Here is a 22,388-nt window from a genome sequence, read left to right on the forward strand (position 1 = left end):
GAGCCCCATGCAGGCAGTAGGGGAATAAAGGGCGCGTACTATCTTGGATCTTTTGTTTAGTTTATGAAAATGGTAGGGCTTTAAACACAGGCATCATTTGTAAGAGGCTATTACAGCTCCCACATATAGAACAGCTGAAACTAATATGAGGAGTCCAGCCATAATACTATTAGTACACAATGCAGTTACCTAGGGAAAATCAATCATATAATTTTCCACTGGTTTATTCGTCTGATGTTTGCTGCGACTGCACATCATTACTTTTGTAATGTTTATTGTAAATATTCAGTAAGACAAAACTACATCAGGATTTCCCAATCAGGGTTTTGCACTAGGGTTCTAGGCCATTTGTGGCTATACCTTGGGACAAAATAATCCCAGTCCCCCTTCCCCACTCTGAGTACCAGGTAGTACAATGATATTATAGACTTTGATGAGCTGTCAAGTGATGCACCCAAACACAGCTGAAGTGAGAGGTATATGGAGGCGGACCTATTTATTTCATTTTAAACAATGCCAGTTGCCTGGCAGTCCTGCAGATCTTTCAGGCATCAGTAGATTATGAATCACACACCTGAAACAAGCATGTGGCTAATTCTGTCAGACTTTAGTCAGAGTACCTGATCTTTATGCTTGTTCAGGGTCTACATCTAAAAGTAGGCAGATGATCAGCAGGACTGCCAGGCAACATGAACAATTAAAAAGAAATACATATTGTATGTCAGCCTCTATATCCTTCTCACTTCAGATGTCCTTTCAAGTCTGGCTTGGCATGGAGAGTTCAGATAAATAGGGAGCTGCAGGCTCGCTTGGATACAGCGATGGCACATGTAGTGGCCAAATAAAGACCTACTGCCCCAGATGTGATAAATAGATTTTCCTCCCTTTTACCACTGAACACGAATGATTCGGGTGAGGAGCTAGGGCTTGGCAGTAGAAATAAGAGGCTCCTGAGGCTTCCTCCATCCTCCTTCACCCCACCAATCCCGCTCTGAGACCCTCTTAACATAGTCGACAAAAGCTTGTAAAAAATGTTTGCGTGGCCACACTCCTGTACATGTACCAGCACAGGCACACTGACAGCCTGCACAGGAGCTGCTGATACACATTTTTTTCTTTCAAGCACGAGCGGTGCTGTACTACTGTGCAGCCGCAGGCCATCATGCCTTCGCAGTGTTGCCACGCTTGTATGCACAAGGATTAAGGAGGATTGGAGAAGCCTCTGGACCATCCAGAGGCCTCCCTCTACTGAGGTAAGTATTTAACATTTGCATTTTTTCCCCTTGAAGGAGGAGATTATGACCACACTAGTTCTAAAGCTAGATTAGCTATAAGAAGGTATGCATATGTGATAATGACCCACTTGTTTTATATGATGGAATGCTGCACTTATTCTAATGGTGGTAATGGTGCACAAATCAAGAGCTAATGGTGGCTGCACATATCAAGAGAACAAGGTGGCTGCATATAGCAAGAGGACATGGTGGCTGCATATAGCAAGAAGACATGGTGGCTGCATATAGCAAGAGGACATGGTGGCTGCATATAGCAAGAGGACATGGTGGCTGCATATAGCAAGAGGACATGGTGGCTGCATATAGCAAGAGGACATGGTGGCTGCATATAGCAAGAGGACATGGTGGCTGCATATAGCAAGAGGACATGGTGGCTGCACGTATCAAGTGGTAATGGCGGCTGCACGTATCAACAGGAGATAGTGGCTGCGTGTATCAAGAGGTAATGGTGACTGCACATATCAAATGATAATGGTGGCTAGACCTATGAAGAGCTAATGGTGACTGAACATATCAAGAGCTGCACTTAAGAGGTAATGGTGGCTCCATGCTGACTTATTTTCTGCTTGATTCTCACAGGTGAGACCCTCTTGTGTGGAACCCATTCCAGCAGTTCCTGCAGAAAAAAAGCAGCATACTCCAGTCTATTTCCCTCAAGTACTGGAGTACTTGTGCCTTGCTTGAAATAGGTCTAAATATAGCACATGCTAAGAGGCAGCACTGCTCCTACAATGTACTATTAGTATTAGTTTGTTGTAAAAAAAAAAAAAAAATTAGCAGGGGAAAAAAAAAAAGATTATTCCCAGAGTGAATGACCAGAGCCCTGCAGAAAATATACTGCACTTGAATTGTAGTCCAAGTAGAGAGAAAAGAACAGAAATACAATAGATGTCAGTATTATACTGACAGCCTGCAGGCAGTAAGTTTTAGAAAAGAACAAAGTACTTACTCCCTTCCCACGTACAATGTAAGAGGTTTAAGGCTCCCTCTACCCTCTTCCAGTGTTGAAGGTGAAAGAAAGCATATGCTATTGCTTCACTGTCCCCTCTCTTCAAAATGTGTTCAGGGGGCAATATTAAACTCTTCATTTCAAGAAGATACTGCAGTAATAGAAAAAAAGGGAAGAAGCATAAGAAAAACAGGTAAAACATTTAGGTTAATTTTAGAGACAACCATGATCTCCAGGCCAATTTTGCATCAGGTTATACGACAGTCTGAACAGTTATAAACTGCATTGTTACAAAATAATGGGGTATAACACATATTGGCCAAATACTTGTAAATTTGTATTCGCTGCAGTGAAAATGTAACTCAAATGGTTCAGCAGGTTCTCCTACAAGTGCACAACTGCTACACAATGAGAACTAGGACCTAGTATAGGCCCTTTGTGGCAATCGCAAAGCGCCTGTGATTTGCTAAATTGCAGTGCCGTGTTTCCCAGAGCGATCACGAATTGGCTACGGTAGCCACTGATGCGCTTGCTCTGGGATCTGCATCGATTACAATGCTGCTAGTGTGACTACCCCCATAGAGATCCACTGGTGTAGCACTTTCCTATTGCCGGCAATCAGCAGTCACTGCAACAGTGCTCTCCGTGGGTCCCAGACCTGACAGAGCTTTCTAGAAACTGAATGGAAGAGAACGTTGAGTGATTAATGATCCTTCTCATCATGTCCTGGAAACTACATTGTTAGTACTGTTAAAATAAGAAACTGGCCGAGCCTCTTACACCAATGAGTGCTCAGCCATCTAAAGTCACAAATTGCACAATTTTTCTCCAGTACAATCATACCAGGATCCATAACACGAGCCCAAATGCCCAACTCGAACGTAAAAAAAAAAAAAAAAAAAAAAAAAAAAAGACACTGAACCCACACATTTGCAAATACATGCTAAACAGGTACACTCCAATACAGCAATCTCTGTGCTAACCTCTCAGGAGAGCCATCAACCAGTGGGAACAGATATGCTGTGCATTTTGGAAGCCAGATTATTGGAAGAGTAACGAGGCCTACAAGGGGTGCAGTGGTAGCTTCAATATACAACCACCACTACTCAGGGGTTCACCCACCACCACACCGCAGGGAGTCTGCTAAAGAAAAAGCACAGGGAACAGTTCAAAATAATTGGGAAATTACAGATATGTTCCCCAAGGTGACCAGTGCGTGAAAGGTCACGTTTTATGTCAAGTGCATTTGCGTTTTTTCACGCACATGCATAATTGTATCGTTTTGATGCGTTTGTGTTTCTCTTATCCAAACGCATATGCGTTTTTCTATTGCATTTTATTCAAATCACTAGGAAGTCATCAGGAAAAAAGGGAGAAGATCCGCACTTGTCAGCTCAACAGCTTTATTAATGGACGTATCCAGTAACACCAACAGCAGGCATCAAGGTTTGATGCCTGCTGTTGGGGATACGTCCATTAATAAAGCTGTTGAGCTGACAAGTGCGGATCTTCTCCCTTTTTTCCTGATGATTTTGGACTTGCTGCCCAGGTCCAGCACTGCAGCAAATTTGTGGAGTAGAGCGGTGTTCACCAGTCCTATCATTAGGAAGTCAACAGGAAGGGGAATTACATCAGAAAACAATTTTTCAAAATGCATATTAAAAAAAATGCATAAAAAATGCATACAAAACGCATTACATTGTGTCACCATTGACTTTCATTATGTGTGTTTTTGAAAATATGCAACAAAACTAGCGTTTTTTTTTAAAACGCATATTTTAAAACGCATATAAAATGCAAATGCAGTTTTCATATGCGTTTTTTTTATGCGGCCCATTGACTAACATATGCATAAATGCTGCGTTTTACACAACACTAGCGTTTCTGCCTAGTGTGTTCCCAGCCTAAAGCTTAGGAAGGTGTCCATGTGGAATGTTTGGAACCATTGTTTTTTTATATTAGAGATAGGAATGTGTGTTATGGTTCCTGATAGGATTGTGCTGGGTTATAATTCCACTGTTACGGTCTAACTGGCAGCCCCATCCTATACCCTTCATAGGCCAGTAAGTCAGATACCATTTGCTCTGAGTGCTTGCCATGTTCTCCTTAGCTCAAAACAAGGATAAACTACAAAGGCAAAAAATAAGCTCTATTCAGACAAGCACCGATAGATCCCAGGAGAACCTTCTACAAGCAATAAGGAAGCACATTAGGACAGAGATACTTCATTCAACCTAAATAATTACAGTAATAATCAGCAGGAGAAGGCTGGCCAATGGAATATGTTTATATTTACTTCTTGATACATTGGAGAGTTAGGTACAAGAAGCATCAGATAACAGACACCATTCATAGAAAGATGTGATAGTTAAAGTAGAACTCCACTCAAATATTTTAAATAGAGCATGAAACGGTTAGAACCTCTGTCCGGCTTAGATAAGTGGCTGTATCTCTGTTGGGCAGATCTTAACCACAGTTGTCCCCAGTAACAGAAAGTCAGTGAACCTCAGCAATGTAAAAAAGCCAAGAGAAAAAACCTAGTTAAGGTTAGAATTCTATTTTTATCCACCCTAATAAAGAAGCCTTTTCAATACTGTCTGTTACTATTTGAGATATTCTCTAGCTCAGTGTTTCCCAACCTTGCCACCAAGGACTTCCAACAGTGCATGTATTGCAGGAAACTGCACTTATTCACAAGTAAAGTAATTAGTGTCTCTGCAGTGCAGATAAACTACCTCTGTGGATTCCAAGAACACATGCACTGCTGGTGGACCTTGAGGGCAGCGTTGGGGGAACTCTGCTCCAGCTTCTGCATGTGTCACCATAAACATGCTACATAGGGAATCTCTCTACCCTCATCGAAGTTATCCTTTCCCACTTTATCCAAACTTTCAAAAAAATTGCAATGAGTTGTACTGATTGGAGTTGAATAGTGTCAGATATGGTGGAAGGTGCGATTGTAGAGTAACTGTGGCACTGGAGTTTCAGGTTACCAATGTAACACCTCTGGCTTCAGAAGACAGGATTACCCACGTAGACCTACTTTTGGCACATGTGGATTGAACTCCACTGCTCTGTGAATGGCCTCTACAGCATTCATTTCTGCTGTGCTGAGCCCTCGCCGAGATGCGGCTTCTGGAGAAAATCTGAAAATCAAAAACAAAACAAAAAACGTGTTAAAATGAAATATGTACAAAAAAGTAAATTTAGCCTGTATGTATACTTCAGTCCACAGCAAAGCCAAAAATTACTTGGGCACAGGAACTTTTTCTATAGTATATACTAACCATCGGCTTCTAAATAAGATTGTACAGAGTTCAATTACAGGGTCACCAATTACACAAGGATCATTAGAGCTTCTAGTCATATTTTAATCTTAAGTATAATGGTAATGATGTCTAGTGCAGCAAGAGATGCTGGTATGTAGTCTGCTAATCCAGCATATCACCGGTGCCCATGGCACTGGATCTGCCCCATTATATTGGAAATAAACCAGACCATGCAATCTCTTTCTCACCTCACGGCAAACTCCAGTGCTGTACTTGGCAGGCAAACACCACAGGGAAAGCTGTGACAACCAATGCCCTGCCCTCCCAAGCTGGAGTCGCTGTGTAGGGAGGAAAGATGTTGCAGGTATTGTTGGATCTACAGGACAAGAGAAATGCAAGAAAAATTACTTGTACTTCCAAAAGAGCACAAACTAAATAGCATTCCTAACAGCAAGCCTAACGCCTACAAACACCATATTTTCACTAGAGGGATGTTCTCAATAAAAAGCATATTTTATGCCTAGGCTTAGAAGAGCTACTTGGGTGTACTTGGTGCTGTTGTGGGAGTGCACTTAGGAGCAAGGTGCCTGAATATGATCACTAGCAGAATCAGTGGCATAGCAATAGGGGATGCCGAATTTGATACATCACTGGGGCCTCAGAACCAGAGTGGCCCACCACAGACCCTCTTTCAACCACTTTATTAGCTCTTCATTAGTGCTATGTTGGTAATGCTCACCTCAATATCTGCTGTGAATTGTGGCAATAGTTAAACTGTTTACTTCCGTCTGCTTACACCTCTGACACTGTGGCTGTCACAAGCTGCCTGTTAGGTGTATAGGTTGGTACACACTATAGGATTCCCAGAAAATGTTGTAAACAATCAACATCTTTCTGATATTGATATCTTATCTATTTTACCTCTTTGCACGGTTTGGTATCAGACAAGACTGCAACAGAAACTGTTTCTAATACTGATCAGGCCGCCACTTTCTTTTTACTACCCAAAGTTGTAAGAACATCAGTGGTGTGCCACTACCACCCATTAAATGCAGTCTGCCAATATCTGATCTCAAGCATTTTTAAGAAAACGAGATTGAAACACATTATTAAAGAATGGGATGCTGGCTGGATATCAGCAGCAGCCTAGCCATGTAAGGACGTACTCACTTGTCTGACACCGCTCTGGCTTTGAGTAGTGCAGCTGTGTAACATATTGTGGCAGATTTTGGTAAACTGATATCTGTAGAGAGAAGGAACCACCAATAGATGAGTGTAAGGTTGTGAAACGGGTATACAGTGCCAACTGACAAATGAAACCAATAAGAACATCAATAATAATAATAATAATAATAATAATAATGGTAATTGTTGGACTGATGTGTATTTAAGACCATGATAAAAATATACATATTTTGTCCCAGTTAAGTAACCAAAGAATTTGTTTAGTTTGAAGTTTAGCTAAGGCTTTTAAACAGAGTGTGAAGCGTTGGAACCTCTCCAGCGTTTAATTAGTCAATAGAGATGGTCAGAGAGATACTGTACACATTTTTCAGTCAGCATACAAAAGTAATGCAAATTGTATATGCAGTGGGAACACGGGTGGGGCCAGGCAAGCAGCAGCGCTAGGACAATTTCCAATACAGGCATCTATCTGATGTTCAATCTTGGGGCAGATCAAAATATGTAACCTTATTTTCAAACAGGTATCTAAGATAACAAAAGTTACCCCCCCCCCCCCCCCCCAAAAAAAAAAAAATATATAGCCATATGTTAGTTGGCAGACAGTTATTTGTGGAGCTTTCATTCAATACCCACACAACAGAATCATTACTATGATCTGAAGTGATGGCTTGAGTAACAAATTGTAGGTAAAAAAATGAAACAGTAAAATGTGGTTATGTGGTTGTAGTTCTGGTTACACATGCCTAAGGAGGACAACATGTTTAAATGATCCCAATCTGCAAAACAAGTGGGATTATAAATCTCATTACTAAGAAGCTCACACAAAGTCTGTAAAAATAACAGGAGTTAAAAAAATAAAAAAAAAGTTGTGTCTAACAAGTTTCTATCCTGGCTGAGCTAGTTAGCTAGCTAGACATAGACAGACTAGATAGCTTTGACACAAGACACCGCTACATGCTGAGTCCGTCCATCACAGGGATGAGGTGATGATGAGAGCGGCAGGGTGACAGGGCAGAGCACCTTGGAACAGTAAGTGTGACACTTTGACAAAGATACAAAGAGCATTGTGCTATTTTATGGATGGAAGGATCTGAATATTTGCACATTTTAGTATTTATATAGCGCCAACATATTACGCAGCGCTGTACAGAGTATAATGTCTTGTCATTAACTGTCCCTCAGAGGGGCTCACAATCTAGTCCCTACCATAGTCATATGTATGTATCGTGTAGTGCATGTATCATAGTCTAGGGTCAATATAGGGTTAAGCCAATCAACTTATCTGTATGTTTTTTTGGGATGTGGGGGGAAACAGGAGTGCCCGGAGGAAACCAACACAGACAACTCCTTGCAGATGTTGACCTGGCTGGGATTCGAACCGGGGACCCACCGCTGCAAGACGAGAGTGCTACCCACTAGGCCACCGTGCTGCCCATTACTATCTACGCACACAAGTAATAGTGAGAGGACCCCGCCATTACAGCTACATGGTCTTGAGGTTTGCTCACACCACCAGTGTGCAGAAGAAGAGTAATTGGACAGGTTTATAGCAGTGTGAATGTGTTGGACTATATACACAGTGGTGGTGGTACATTACTGAACAATGTTTGGGAAACACGGGTGTCGAACATTACAATCTATGATGCTCTTTTGCTCCCTTACACTACACTGGAGCATGGCTGAGAAAAGTCCTGTCAAGAAAACATTTGTCCATTACTGTAACTCTAAAAAAAAAAAAAAAGTATTAGTTTATAAGCAACCTGTTGTATATCAACACAGGGATGACTGCTCACATTGCAAGAGCAAACAAAGCCATAAACGTGGAATTCACGAAAAAAAAACACAGTAATCTAAATATAGCAGTGGGATTAAAAAATACAGCTATTGCATGCAGGGAAGTAACAGAACTGAACTTACCATCATACTTTGCTAAAACTGCCTGTACATCTGCATACGCCTGCAGCTCTAGCAGAGCTTCTAATAAGTTCTCATGAATATTAAACATACTCAGCAGTGGAAACTCCTTCATTAACTGAAAGAAATAGGACAGAACATAGTTCTATTAGTGTAGAGACCTGCCTGACTTGTACACTGGAGAATAACTCCACAGTTCAGCTCAGTACAGCAGCCTATTACAGCAAATTACTTCTGGAATATCTTGTCACAAAAGAAGCTCAGAACAGAACAAAGACACAGAACTCGTCATCTGAAAGGCCGACCAGCATGCCAGAAATATGGGAGATAACTCTACATAGACAGGTCCGGTTTAAGCAACAATAGGGCCCCCCCCAACAGATACCCCGGAGCAAAAATTGGCACTAAGGGACCTTTTTTGCAGCTGGTATAGTCAGGGTTTGAAGCCCCAATCGGTCGGGGCTCAACAGTCTGGCTCCCCCAGCCTGCATGCGGGACAAGGGGTTAAAACGTTTCAGGGTGGGGGGACCCCACATAATTTAAAAAAAAAAATAAAAAAAAAATTCACACACACTGAACATAAAAAAAAAAATTGGGAAAATAGGAAAAAAATGCCAGAAATCTTCATACAGCCATATTGCGGCTGTATAGCGATCCCTGACCAAAGCGCTGCGGCTGCGTATGGACCCCCTGGAAACCCCCTCAGGAAATGTATTGCTCTTTCTTTTGATACATGTAAAATTACACTACCGTTAGGTACTAAAAGTGACATTTACCGCATTTAAAAGTATACTTTTTTCCTTCGAAACTTTAAAATCGATTTTCTCAAAAACTATAAGGTCTTTTTGAAAAATAGTTTTTTCCTCTTATTCCCAATGATCTCCTTAACATATCCTGCAAATTTAGGGTTTCTAGCATTTAAGGTGGATTTGCTATTAACCATTAAAGTCGGCTGGTTTTTTAATTTGTATTTTTCTTCCTTTGAAACTTTAAAATCGATTTTCTCAAAACCTATAAGGTCGATTTGAAATTTTTTTCCCTCTTGTAGCCACTGGGGACCCCTACAAGCTCTGGGGCCCTGGGGCAGCTGCCTCCTTTGCCTCTATGGTAGCACCGGCCCTGTACATAGAGGTTCTTTTCTTATCTGTTCCATAATGCAGAAACTCAAAAAATAAAAAAATGAAACACCACCAGCGAGTGGTAGTGGTAAAATAACAGCAACCATGCCTATTGTAATGATACACTTTTGGTATAATGGTTGCCTAATGAATATACAGCCATTAGGTTAAAGGACATCCAAGGTGAAAATAAACTGATGAGAAAAACAATTGCATCTATCCTCCTCCTACTAAAAATGACTTCTTTTTTTTTTAAGATATCCCACATTTTTATTTTATATTTAAATCGAGTTTTTAAGTTTTTCTGTTTCCTTGTATCTGCTCAATCACACCTTCATTGAAGTATGCCAGAGCTCAAACCTATGAATTATTGACCCTTTTAATCTTTTCTGCTCTCAGAAGCCATTTACTGACAGAAATGTGTTTATGGCTGTAATTATCATTTAGGGTTATGCTATAGTCTGACCTAGGCAGAAACTGTCTCTTGCATACCTGATGTTTAACTCTTTCAGGCAGAGAAAGAAAAAAGGAACACAGCCTAGTTATTTGTGTGCTCGGCACTGTACATACCCATGTCTATTTCATCGTGTCACGTCACCTCGGTTGTCCTTTAAGTTTCCATTGTTATCCTTAGTGTAGTCAAAACGTATGTTATATCACAACTGCCTTTGTAACAGATGACAGAAGCAATCAGGTGATGTTCTGAGGCAAGTGAACTTGAACCATATCATGCAAGAGAATACATCCATCTTTTAATTCTATTAACTAACATATTTTAGTAAGGTTTACTGAATTACATGGCTTACTTAAATGGTGCCTTTATTTGCGTGACCACCGATGCAACACAAGCTTTAAAATCCAGAGGGAGTACAGGGCCTATTAAAAACATAAAAGCAGAGCGATCAACAGTAACAAGAACTGCAACACTAATGTTGCTAAGTAATCAATGTCCTCTTTGGCGTAAGCCTAATGCTGGCCAAACAAAGTTCATCCACATTTGATAAGTATAGGCTCTTCACTGTAAAACTTCCTCCAAAGAAATTGATAAATTTCTGTCACAGCGCTTATCACTATACGCTCACCAGATCGGTTGGCCAATCTTTTCAGATCAGCAGTCAGCGTTTTTGGCCTTGCCAGCAAGAGATTCCTCCGATCACTTCACCAGCCTCTCCAGGCATCCGACCATAAGCTCAGAATAAAACAAGGGAAATGCAATAGTGTGATACCATTTGGATAGAGCTTAATATTATCACCAGTGCACCCCTTTTCCAGAACAGTGCCACCAACGTGCTTCCACCATAAACAGATACACAAGGCGCTCACCAGATGCACTGGCCGACCCGCAACAGACCAGCAATATAGCGTGTTGTTATAACTTCAGTTTTTGGGATAAAGGACATCCTAGGACTCAAACAAAGCCGACCATAGCATAATTCCGTTTGATTTTAATAAGTAATAAAAGTAGTGCACTTACAAATTTGCAGTAAAACATGCGCATATAAAAAAACGTAGCACAGGATCCTCCAGCGTCTCCTCAGCTCCTTAGGCTCCGCCCTACTAGTTTCGTCCAATGACTCATCAGGGGCTCAGCCCCTGATGAGTCATTGGACGAAACTAGTAGGGCGGAGCCTAAGGAGCTGAGGAGACGCTGGAGGATCCTGTGCTACGTTTTTTTTATATGCGCATGTTTTACTGCAAATTTGTAAGTGCACTACTTTTATTACTTATTAAAATCAAACGGAATTATGCTATGGTCGGCTTTGTTTGAGTCCTAGGATGTCCTTTATCCCAAAAACTGAAGTTATAACAACACGCTATATTGCTGGTCTGTTGCGGGTCGGCCAGTGCATCTGGTGAGCGCCTTGTGTATCTGTTTATGGTGGAAGCACGTTGGTGGCACTGTTCTGGAAAAGGGGTGCACTGGTGATAATATTAAGCTCTATCCAAATGGTATCACACTATTGCATTTCCCTTGTTTTATTCTGAGCTTATAGTCGGATGCCTGGAGAGGCTGGTGAAGTGATCGGAGGAATCTCTTGCTGGCAAGGCCAAAAACGCTGACTGCTGATCTGAAAAGATTGGCCAACCGATCTGGTGAGCGTATAGTGATAAGCGCTGTGACAGAAATTTATCAATTTCTTTGGAGGAAGTTTTACAGTGAAGAGCCTATACTTATCAAATGTGGATGAACTTTGTTTGGCCAGCATTAGGCTTACGCCAAAGAGGACATTGATTACTTAGCAACATTAGTGTTGCAGTTCTTGTTACTGTTGATCGCTCTGCTTTTATGTTTTTAATATTTTTGTGAGTGTTACACACACTTTTTATGCAGTAAGCGAACCAGATTGATATAGGAGAGAGGAAAGCAAGGAGGTAGTGAGGAGCGCCAGGTTTTATGTTTATTTGAGTACAGGGCCTACCATAATGACTTGGGACAACTGAAGCGAGAGGCATAAGGAGGCTGCCATACATATTTCCTTTAAAAGGGAACCTAAAGCAAGAGGGATATAGAGGCTGCCATATTTATTTCCATTTAAACTATGCATATTTCCTGGCTGGCCTGTTGATACTCTGCCCTTAATACTTTTAGCCATAGGCCCTGACCAAGCATGCAGCAGAGCAGGTGTTTTGGACATTATTGTCATATGCGACAGGATTAGCTGCATGCTTGTTTCTGGTGTAATTCAGAAACTACTGCAGAAAAATAGATCAGCAGGACTGTCAGGTAACTGGTATTGTTTAAAAAGAAATAAATATGACCTTTTATGAGTAGTGCAGAGTGGAGTAGCATGGCACACCTCTACCAAACAGAGGCCTGGTGCACACCAAAAACCGCTAGCAGATCGCAAAATGCTAGCAGATTTTGAAACGCTTTTTCTTTTTCTGTAGCGTTTCAGCTAGCGTTTTGCGGTTTTGTAAAGCGTTTTTGGTGTAGTAGATTTAATATATTGTTACAGTAAAGCTGTTACTGAACAGCTTCTGTAACAAAAACGCCGGCAAAACCGCTCTGAACAGGCGTTTTTCAGAGCGATTTGCGTTTTTCCTATACTTAACATTGAGGCAGAAACGCATCCACAATCCAAAAAACGCCTCCAGCTCTGGTGTGCACCAGCCCATTGAAACACATTACCCAAGCGTATCCGCAGCCGCAAGCGGATCACAAAACGCAGCCGAACCGCTCTGGTATGCACTAGGCCACACAGAGGAAAAGGCAGCTACGAAATAAAATAAAAAAATAACGGATTATAAATGAGATGGCAGTTGATTACCATAGTACTTTTGGTTTGCTAGCCAGCACTTCCTCTCATGCATGATTGGAGTCTGTATGTTTTACCCATGTCTGCGTGGGTTTCCTACCACTTCCCAAAACATGCAGCAGATAAGGTAAATGTCTCCCCCCTTAAAATTGGCCCTAGGCAACAATAGAAATTTTACTATGGTTGGGATTCGATTATGAGCATCTGTGATGGACAGTTAAGCATACCTCCCAACTTTTTGAGATGAGAAACCGGGACATAAGCCACACCCCCTGACACACCCCCAACCACACCCCCTGACACACCCCTAGTCAAAAAAAATATATATACACAATTGCAGAGATTATATATATATATATATATATATATATATATATATATATATATATATACATGCAATTGTCATTAAAAAATGGTGGGGAGAAGGGTGAGGGTGCCCATGGGTTTCTGTGTCTATGCCCCCCTGATGTGTCTGTCCCCCCCCCCTCTCTGAACGCCCCCCTGATGTGTCTGTCCCCCCCCCCCTCTCTGAACGCCCCCCCTGATGTGTCTGTGTCCCCCCTCCTCCCTCCCTGTAGGCAGAGTGAGCGCAGCGGAGCAGCCAGCCGAGTCCTCTTACCGCTGATCTACTCGTACTGGCATCAGACCTCCATGTGCTTCCTGTGACGTCATAGTAAACAGGAAGCACATGGTGGTCCGATGCCAGTACGAGTGGATCAGCGGTAAGTAAGAGGACTCGACTGGCTGCTCCGCTGCGCTCACTCTGCTAACAAGGAGGGGGGGACAGACACATCAGGGGGGTATTCAGAGAGGGAGGGAGGGAGGGAGGAAGTAATGAAGCCGGGCTCCCGCATCCCTCATTACCGCGGCTGGAGCCTCGATCATTTTTTCTTCCTCCATTCTCTGCCCATCCGTCGGGATTCAAGAGGGGGGGCCCAGGATAGCGGGAGGGCCACCCCAAATCGTGAGAATCCCGACGAAAACGGGACGGTTGGGGGGTATGGTTAAGCAACATGACTATGTACTCTGTACAGCGCTGCAAAATGTCAGCGCTATACAAAATACTAAATAATAAAATTCTCTCTCTCTCGGGGAAGAGGACTTATTGACTAGCAGATTTAGGCACAGTTCACATGGATGCAGCACTCGTCATTTCAGCTCTGTCCATTCAAATGATTGGGCAGTGCCGGTACCATTATTTGCGCAAATGCCCGTGTTTTGACCCCTATTTTCCCGACATTTAAAGTGACCTTGGAAGCAAAAGGTTGCTTCCAGGGCTGTTACCGATGCACCTCCATGGTGGGGAAGAAAAATGCAGATCGAAAGCCACCGAAAGCTGTCAAACACTTTTCTGCCACTTTGCAGAAAAACATTTGACCAATATGCATGTGTGAATCCGGCCTAAAGCCAACAGCCAATGGTCAAGTGGCTGGCAGCTGTGTTAGTCATCTGCTGCCTAGGGATGCTCACCGAATTCCGCGGAATTCAGATTTCCGCGATTCCGATCAGAATGTGGCAATTCCATTCCGTCACATCGGAACGGAATTGCCATAGCGCTAAACGGTACCGTATTTTCCCAAAAAATAGGGAGAAAAAGTCCCTGCGTCTTATACGGCAAAGGCAGGGAATCGCCGCCGATACGCCGCCATTGGGGATTCCCTGCCTGTGTCCCCGCTGTGCCTAGCTTCTCCCCGTGTGCCACAGCTGTCCCCATCTAATCTCTTCCTGCCCCCCCCCATGCCTGCGTTTCTCCCGCCCAGCCCCCCCCCCCCCCCCTGCATGTCTCGCATCCCTATTGTATACATTTCCCTAGTGTCAGCAGCGACAGCTTACCAGATCCATTTCGCCGGGAGGACTGCAGACACCCGGCTACTCCATGTGTTTCCTCTACTTCGCGGCTACTGATGACTCAATCAGTACAAGCCGCGAAGTAGAGGAAACACATGGAGTAGCCGGGTGTCTGCAGTCCTCCCGGTGAAATGGATCTGGTAAGCTGCCGCCGCCGCCGGCATTTTACCAGATCGAGACGACACATGGGGGAGACGGACACATGGGGGAGACAGGACACATGGGGGAGACATGACACATGGGGGAGACATGACACATGGGGGAGACATGACACATGGGGGAGACAGGACACATGGGGGAGACAGGACACATGGGGGAGACAGGACACATGGGGGAGACAGGACACATGGGGGAGACAGGACACATGGGGGAGACAGGACACATGAAGAGAAGGACACATGGGGGAGACAGGACACATGAAGGAGAAGGACACATGGGGAGACAGGACACAGAAGGACATATGAGGAAAAGGGGCAGTCAGGACACATGGGGGAGAAAGGGCACACAGGACACATGGGCAGACACCATTTGGGGGATAACATGTACAAGACGCCCCTGGAATATGGACGCACCATGTTGAGTATATTTTTTTCCCTGTTTTTTGCCCTCTAAACCTGGGTGCGTCTTATATTTCGGAGCATCTTATACGGCACGAAATACGGTAATTCCGGAATTGCTATTCGGAATTCCGTCGGAATGCGGATTTTTTAAGTCAATCAGAAGGAAGACCCTAGACAGAAGTTTAAAAGTGAAAACAACAGGATTGCTGCATGAAAAATCGGAATTTCAGCACCAATTAGAGTCTTAACAAAAAACAACCAATCCTACGTTAGCAACCAGCTCCCTAGCTACCTATCATCAGCTATCCCACCCATTTTGTATATAAGAGAGCTGTGACAGGCACGAAGCTTGTGGGTTTCAAGATTGTTAGTTTGAGTGATAGATTGTAGTGTAGTGTGCTAGTAGTTGCTGTGTGGAGAGGGTTAGACAGAGCCAGCCAGGCCGCAGGCTTAGGTGTTTGACAGAGCGAGAGAGGTGATTGATTAGTTGAGTGCAGTGCAATTTTTTTTGTTTTCTAAGTTAATTTTTGTTTTTAGTTTTCTGTATTTAGTTTTTTTTTATTTATTTTCTTTATTTCACCTCCTTATTTTCTTATCTGTTCTGTCGCTCATACCCCTTCCCCAACAAAGTTTGTGGCCCCAAAACAATGGAGCGAGAGCAGCAGTAATTTCCTGCCACTCCTAAAAGAAAATGGAGTGATGGTGGTGTTGGTGGATCACGTCAAGAACGTGATCAGGTTGAGGGTGGCAGCAGCAGCAGGAAGCATTCCCCCCCCCTGGTCAGACATGTCTTCCCTGTGTTCGCACGCAGGAAAATTTTGACAGAGCAGCAGGCGAAGAGAGTTGTCAATTATTTAGATCAGGAACCCTCTACCCAGTCTGAGGGACTTGAAGCTTTTTACAGCAGCACCAGTAGTGGCCAGGTTCCTCATGACCAGAACCCGACCGCAGCTGTTTCTCTTGACGAGGTTGCTTCCTCCCAGTACTCTCCTCCAGAAGTAAAGCACACCTACGTCGATGAGAGAGATGTGGAAAAGGATTGGGAGAAGGCATTGGAGGAGACCTTGGGACCAAGCTCCCAAGAAGTGGTGGGTTCTGTGGTGACAGAAATGGCCCCTGTGTTTTCTTCATCCAGTGTCACCAGTCAACATCACCACCAGTCAACTACAGAGGTGTTTGGTCGAGAGGTGGAGGGTCCAGAAGAGTCACTTATGGGTTCCAGTGCTTTGGTTGAACTGGATGATATTTTGGATGATGAGGCGGCTGATCCAACGTGGTCGCCATCTGGTGGGTTAGGCACTAGCAGGCATGAGCAGCATGGAGAAACAGAGCAGACGGTTGGCCAGTAGCCTGCAAGTGCTTTCCAGTCTGTCAGTACCCACCAGTCCAATGCTGAGCATGGACGTGCTAGAACAGGTCACACCACTGCTCCACGTGCACGCACGTCCCCATCATGGAATTATTATAATGTTCTGGAAGAGGATGAATCCATTGCAGTCTGTTCTGTATGCCATAAATCGGTGAGCAGAGGCAAATCTGGTACCGAGTTCGGCACTTCAGGGCTGATAAGCCATCTGCGCAACCACCACAGACGGGAGTTCGAATATGTAAAAAATTACAATAAGATGGGTGGAGGAAAAGCAGCCGCCACAGGCCCCTCCTCTTCTTTTTCTAGCCGTCCTGTCCCTATCCAACCTGCTCAGTCCCATTATACTTCAAATCCCTTTGCATGCCAGGCTGGAAGAGGGCTCCAGAGAGTCCAGACCTCGGCAAGTGTTCCAGCGTCAGGCCTCTGTACCAGAAATGTTGCAGAGGAAGCGGATGCTCCCTGCAAGTGATCCGTTTGTTGTGAAAACTAATGCGCTCCTGGCAAGGCTTTTGGGCCAACAGCTACTGCCCTACCAGTTTGTGGACTGTGCCCCCTTCCGCAGACTGATGAACAGTGTTGCTCCACAATGGCGGATCCCCAGCTGCCATTATTTTGCCAAGAATGCTATCCCTGCCCTTCACCAGCACATTGTGGAGTGTGTTGGCCGGTCTATGGATCACGCTGTCTGTGGCAAGGTGCACTTCACTATAGATGGCTGGAGCAGCAGGCATGGGCAGGGAAAGTATCTAACTTTTACCGCCCATTGGGTCACCCTCTATGGTGCGGTTGAGGAGGGTGCAAGGTCTGGGGCATCTCAGCTGGTGGTGCCGCCACGTGGGTTGAAGGGGAGGCCTGTTGTACTTCCCTCTGCTTCCTGCTCTGTCCAAGGCCAGTCTGCCATTGCTGAGCCTCCCAGCAAGTGGTCCCACTCCTACACTGGTCTGCAGCACCATCGATGCCAAGCAGTGCTGAAACTGGAATCCGTGGACAAGAACAGGCAAACCGGATCTGTAATCCTTGCAGCCTTACAAGATCAGATTCGTCAAAGGCTGACCCCCCCCCCCGAAAACTGGAGACAGGTGCAATGGTGTCTGATAATGGTGCCAACATGCTGGCCGCCATTTCGCAAGGTGACTACACTCACTTACCTTGCTTGGCCCACGTCTTCAACCTTGTAGTGCAGACATTTTTACGCACTTTTGATGCGTTGAAGGACGCTGTGGCCTCAGCACGAAAGGTGCCAGCCCACATTCGTTGCTCCGCAACTGCCACCATGGCTTTAAAACTGCTGCAGCGCCGCCATAGCCTGCCGCAGCACAGGCTTATTTCCGATTGTACAACGCGGTGGAACTCCACCCTCCACATGCTGGAGAGGTTGTGGGAGCAGTAAATGGCGGTCAGGCTATACCTGTCTCAGACATCTTCCTCCAGAACAAGACCACTGGACTACATTACTGGGGACCAGTGGCAGCTGATTGGACAGGTGTGCAAAGTGTTGGAGCCGTTTGAGCAGGCAACAAAAAGGTCAGTGAGGAGCACTGCAGAATATCAGAAGTGCTCCCTCTTGCCTTCATGCTGGACAAGGCTCTTGACAAACTGTTCGAACAGGGGGAGGAAGCCCTACTGAACAGTGGTCAGTCAAGTGGGGGAGTGAGTGAGTATGCTCAAGTCCTGGATGAGAAGGCAGAGCTTGTGGAAGCGGAAGAGCCCATTGTCCGGGGGTGGGCAGAAGATTGTGATGTGGAGCTGGAGCATGATGACAGTTCTGACAGCCAGGAAGAGATGATTAATGGCAGACATCTCTTCCCTATGGCTGCGCATATGCTCCAGTGCCTCCATAAGGACCCCTGGATTAAAACTTTAAAATCAAGGCTCAACATGTGGGTGGCCACCATCTTAGATCCCCGACGCAAGGGGAAAATGCAGCAGTACATACCCCCCTCCCAAGCAGACGCCAGGATGAGCCAGATCCGGGATGCCCTTCTTCGTTGGGTAGAAGATGTGTTTCCTGCACCTGTATCTCGGGCCCAAGCTACCAAGCCTCATCATACTCAGCAAAGGTCTGGTGGCCCCACTCCCAGCAGCAGCACCAATAGCCAATCTGTGAACCTACTGAGTATGTTGAAGAAATTTTATCAGCCAATGCCAGATACTCCTTCTAGCAGAAGCACCACCAGCGGACAAAGTGGTCACCGCCAGCGGCTGGCCCGTATGGTGAATGATTACTTGGGGTCGGCCAGTGCTCCAGACAATATGGAGAGTAATGATGACCCCAGGGACTATTGGACAAAACAACTGGATACCTGGCCTGAACTCACTCAGTATGCACTGGAGATTCTGGCATGCCCCGCCACCAGTGTTCTTTCTCAGCGAGTATTTAGTGCTGCAGGTGGGGTGGTCACCGACCAACGAATCAGTCTGTCCACAGACCATGTGGGCATATTAACGTTCATAAAAATGAACGAGTCATGGATCAGTGATAATTACAAGGCCTCTCTCACTGATTCATGATGATGATTAGACTAAATTACAATGTGCTGTTTTTCAAGCCTCAAAGGCTCTCCCTCTCAAACTCTGCTGCCTATCATTACCATCACATATTTTTGCATTTTAAGATCAAAAAAATTCTGTTTTTGCAGCAATCCGACGTAATATCACTAACCCTGTGCTTTTGGCCAATGACTACTCCTGCTGCTTTAAAAAAAAAAATTATAATGACTGCTGTGAAACCACCTCTAGGTCCCATGGCCTACGACAACTCCTGCTGCTCCAAACAAAAATTGTAATGACTGCCATGGAACCACCTCTAGGTCCCATGGCCTATGACAACTCCTGCTGCTCCAAAAAAAAAAAAAAAAAAATAACCGGTGGAACCGCCACTAGGTCCCATGGCCTACGATGTTTCAAAAACGAGGTTTCAAATGAGATTACTGAAATTGTTCCGCCGGAACGTGGAATTCCGTGAAATACCGCCGGAATGTAACGGTTACGGAATTTCGTTCTGGCGGAATTTCGAAATCACCCTTTTCGATCATCCCTATTGCTGCCTAACTACATAATGGCTGTCACTACTTATAAGCTTTAAAGTAAACTCGAGGTCACAGTGATATGGGGGCTGCCATATTTATTTCCTTTCGAGCAATACCCGTGACCTGGCTGTCCTGCTGATCCTCTGCCTCTAACACTTTCTGCCATAGACCCTGAACAAGCATGCAGCAGATCGGTTGTTTCTGACAATATTGTCAGAGCTGACAAGATTAGCTGTATGCTTGATTCTGGTGTGATTCAGACACTTCTACTGCCAAATAGATCAGCAGGGCTGTCAGGCAACTGGCATTATTTAAAAGGAAATAAATATGGCAGCCTCAATATCACTTTCACCTCAGGTTCACGTTAACAAACATTATCAAACAGCATGTGGTAAATCTGCAATCACTGGCTGCTTTAAGTGCAACAATAAAGTATAGAAAAAATTATTTGTAGTCATTTTCTCCCACCCGTTAGAAGTAGGCTCCTAAATGTGTTCATTGGCCTGCCAATAATTGCAGCTTACATGCAAATTGCATGCAGTTTGGAACTGGGCTAATCGCATGCACTTCCTGTCGAGTTTGATTGACCCAATACCGAGCTACAGACCAAAATTGTATGAAAATGGTTATTCAAGCAGTAATTATTACCAATTATAGGTGGCCCTACATCAGGCGACGGCCTGTGGTGTATGGGCAGCTGACAGATCTCTCTCTCAACAGATTCGATTAGAGAGAGACTTGTCCCCTGGTCGAATCTGCCCATACATCGCTAGATGTATGGCTACCTTAAGGTTTACTATTTTACAGAGCTGGCTGCCTGTTTGCACTGGTGGTAGTGGTGGTGCTGCAGAGGGCTGTGAATGTCGGCGTGCCTTTGATGGGCAGTAATGGCATATGTGCTGACCACCATGCTCCGGGAATGGATACTGTGTATATCCTGACACGCCAAGGTCTTTCTCAACAAGTACTGCATCCATTCAACAGGTCTCCAGTTTTGTCTGAATCCATTGCTGGTAGATTCAGTGGATGTGCTCAATTCTCTTAATATTAGCAACATGATTCAGTAAGGAAGGCTGCTGCTGATATGTTCCATTAATAGCAGCTAACTTCAACCTAAATGAGCAATTCAAAAAGAACTGTGAATTAAGAAAAATACTTACATCTCTCATCATCTTTACTGCTTCCCTTGTTCTGCCCAACTTTCTTGCACACATTGCTAATCTCCTTTTAATATACACAAGTACATTTGTGTCCCTCCCTGAAAGGCAAAACAAAGTTAGAAATCACATATGTCATATGAATATACATGATATACATGTGCAGAACAAACAACATGTTAAGTGTTTCTTATGCTAGGTACACACAATACAATCTTCTGTTAGATTTACCTGCCAGATTGATTTTTTCCAACATGTCCGATCTTAATTTTGATTGATTTTCTGATTGATTTCCGTTCACTTTAATGGAAATTGATCTGAAAATCGATCGAAATTAAGCTGGAAAAAAAAATCGATCTGGCAGGTAAATCTAACAGAAAATTGTATTGCGTGTACCTAGCATTAAAGCCCCTGTTCAGGGAACAATACCATTAGATATTTGCTCAGTCTTCTTCCCAGAGGTTTTATGCTGGGCATACACGGCTGCTGGGGAGGATTATCAATCGAGCCTGATGGCTCGATTGATAATATCCGACGTGTCCGATACCCCGCCGGATCGATACTTTGCTCGATACCGGCGGGGAGAACAATAGAATAAAACGAGCGGCTGATTAGCAGCCGCCCGCGGGTACGAGCGGGGATTGAGCCGCGCACGAGCAGGGATGCGCCGGCATCGAGCCAGCGGCTCGATCCGGCGCATAAACGCAGCCGTGTATGCCTGGCATTACAACTTAAGACAAAGTTTGGGAGAGGAGGCACAACCAAGTCTGGTGTTCTGTTGACAGAGTGCTGACAGGGGGATGGAGCAGTAATTGAAAAAAGATTTTTCACTGGAACAAAGTTGTTAAAGCAAATGCCATGTTGACGGTCAGAAGAAGGCTACAATCAGAGAATTGTTTTAGGTTACGTTAACATTGTTCATTCTGCCAAACTCCTTACATTTTGACACTTACAGAAAATCTGTAAGTAAAAAAATGCCCCCTGGGGGTACTTACTTCGAGAGGGGGAAGCCTCTGGATCCTATCAGGGCTTCCCCCATCGTCCTCCAGCGCATTGCGGGAATCCCCTGAATCGCGGTGAGGTAAATATTTACCTACCGCGATCCTGCGCAGGCGCACTAGCCGCTCTTCATTCGGGTTAAGGAGGAAATAGCCGAACCCGATCGATCCGCTCTGCTGCGCAGGCACTAGTCCTCTTCCACCTGTGCAGTAGAGCGGATACAATCAGGCTTGACTATTTCCGCCTAGCCCGAGCAAAGAGCCGCTACTGCACCTGCACTGGATCCCGGCGAGGTAAATATATCAAAAGCCTTGTCAGGCTTGTCGAGGGAGGATTGGGGGAGCATTCGGGGGAGCCAGCGCTGGATTCCCTGAACCTACATGGGAGGAGGAAGCCTCATTGGGACTCTGAGGCTTCCCCCCCTCCTGAGGTAAGTATC

At 44.6% G+C, this 22,388-nt stretch overlaps 1 protein-coding gene across 5 annotated transcripts in view; it reads right to left on the reverse strand.

Annotated features, from left to right (window-relative positions):
- The window catches only part of LOC137561421 (suppressor of tumorigenicity 7 protein homolog), a 197,258-nt gene that overhangs the window by 30,855 nt on the left and 144,015 nt on the right, over nt 1-22,388 (reverse strand). For 4 of the 5 annotated variants that reach the window (XM_068272718.1, XM_068272721.1, XM_068272720.1 and 1 more), the window contains exons 8-12: nt 20,954-21,051; nt 8,616-8,730; nt 6,684-6,756; nt 5,288-5,390; nt 2,245-2,395 (exon numbers count right to left, since the gene is read on the reverse strand). In XM_068272718.1, the coding sequence (XP_068128819.1) occupies nt 2,245-2,395; nt 5,288-5,390; nt 6,684-6,756; nt 8,616-8,730; nt 20,954-21,051 (540 nt within the window). The remainder of the gene's footprint in view (nt 1-2,244; nt 2,396-5,287; nt 5,391-6,683; nt 6,757-8,615; nt 8,731-20,953; nt 21,052-22,388) is intronic. The other variant, XM_068272719.1, reaches the window with a different exon arrangement.

This window comes from Hyperolius riggenbachi, chromosome 3 (assembly GCF_040937935.1).
Source record: "Hyperolius riggenbachi isolate aHypRig1 chromosome 3, aHypRig1.pri, whole genome shotgun sequence".
Lineage (NCBI taxonomy): Eukaryota > Metazoa > Chordata > Amphibia > Anura > Hyperoliidae > Hyperolius > Hyperolius riggenbachi.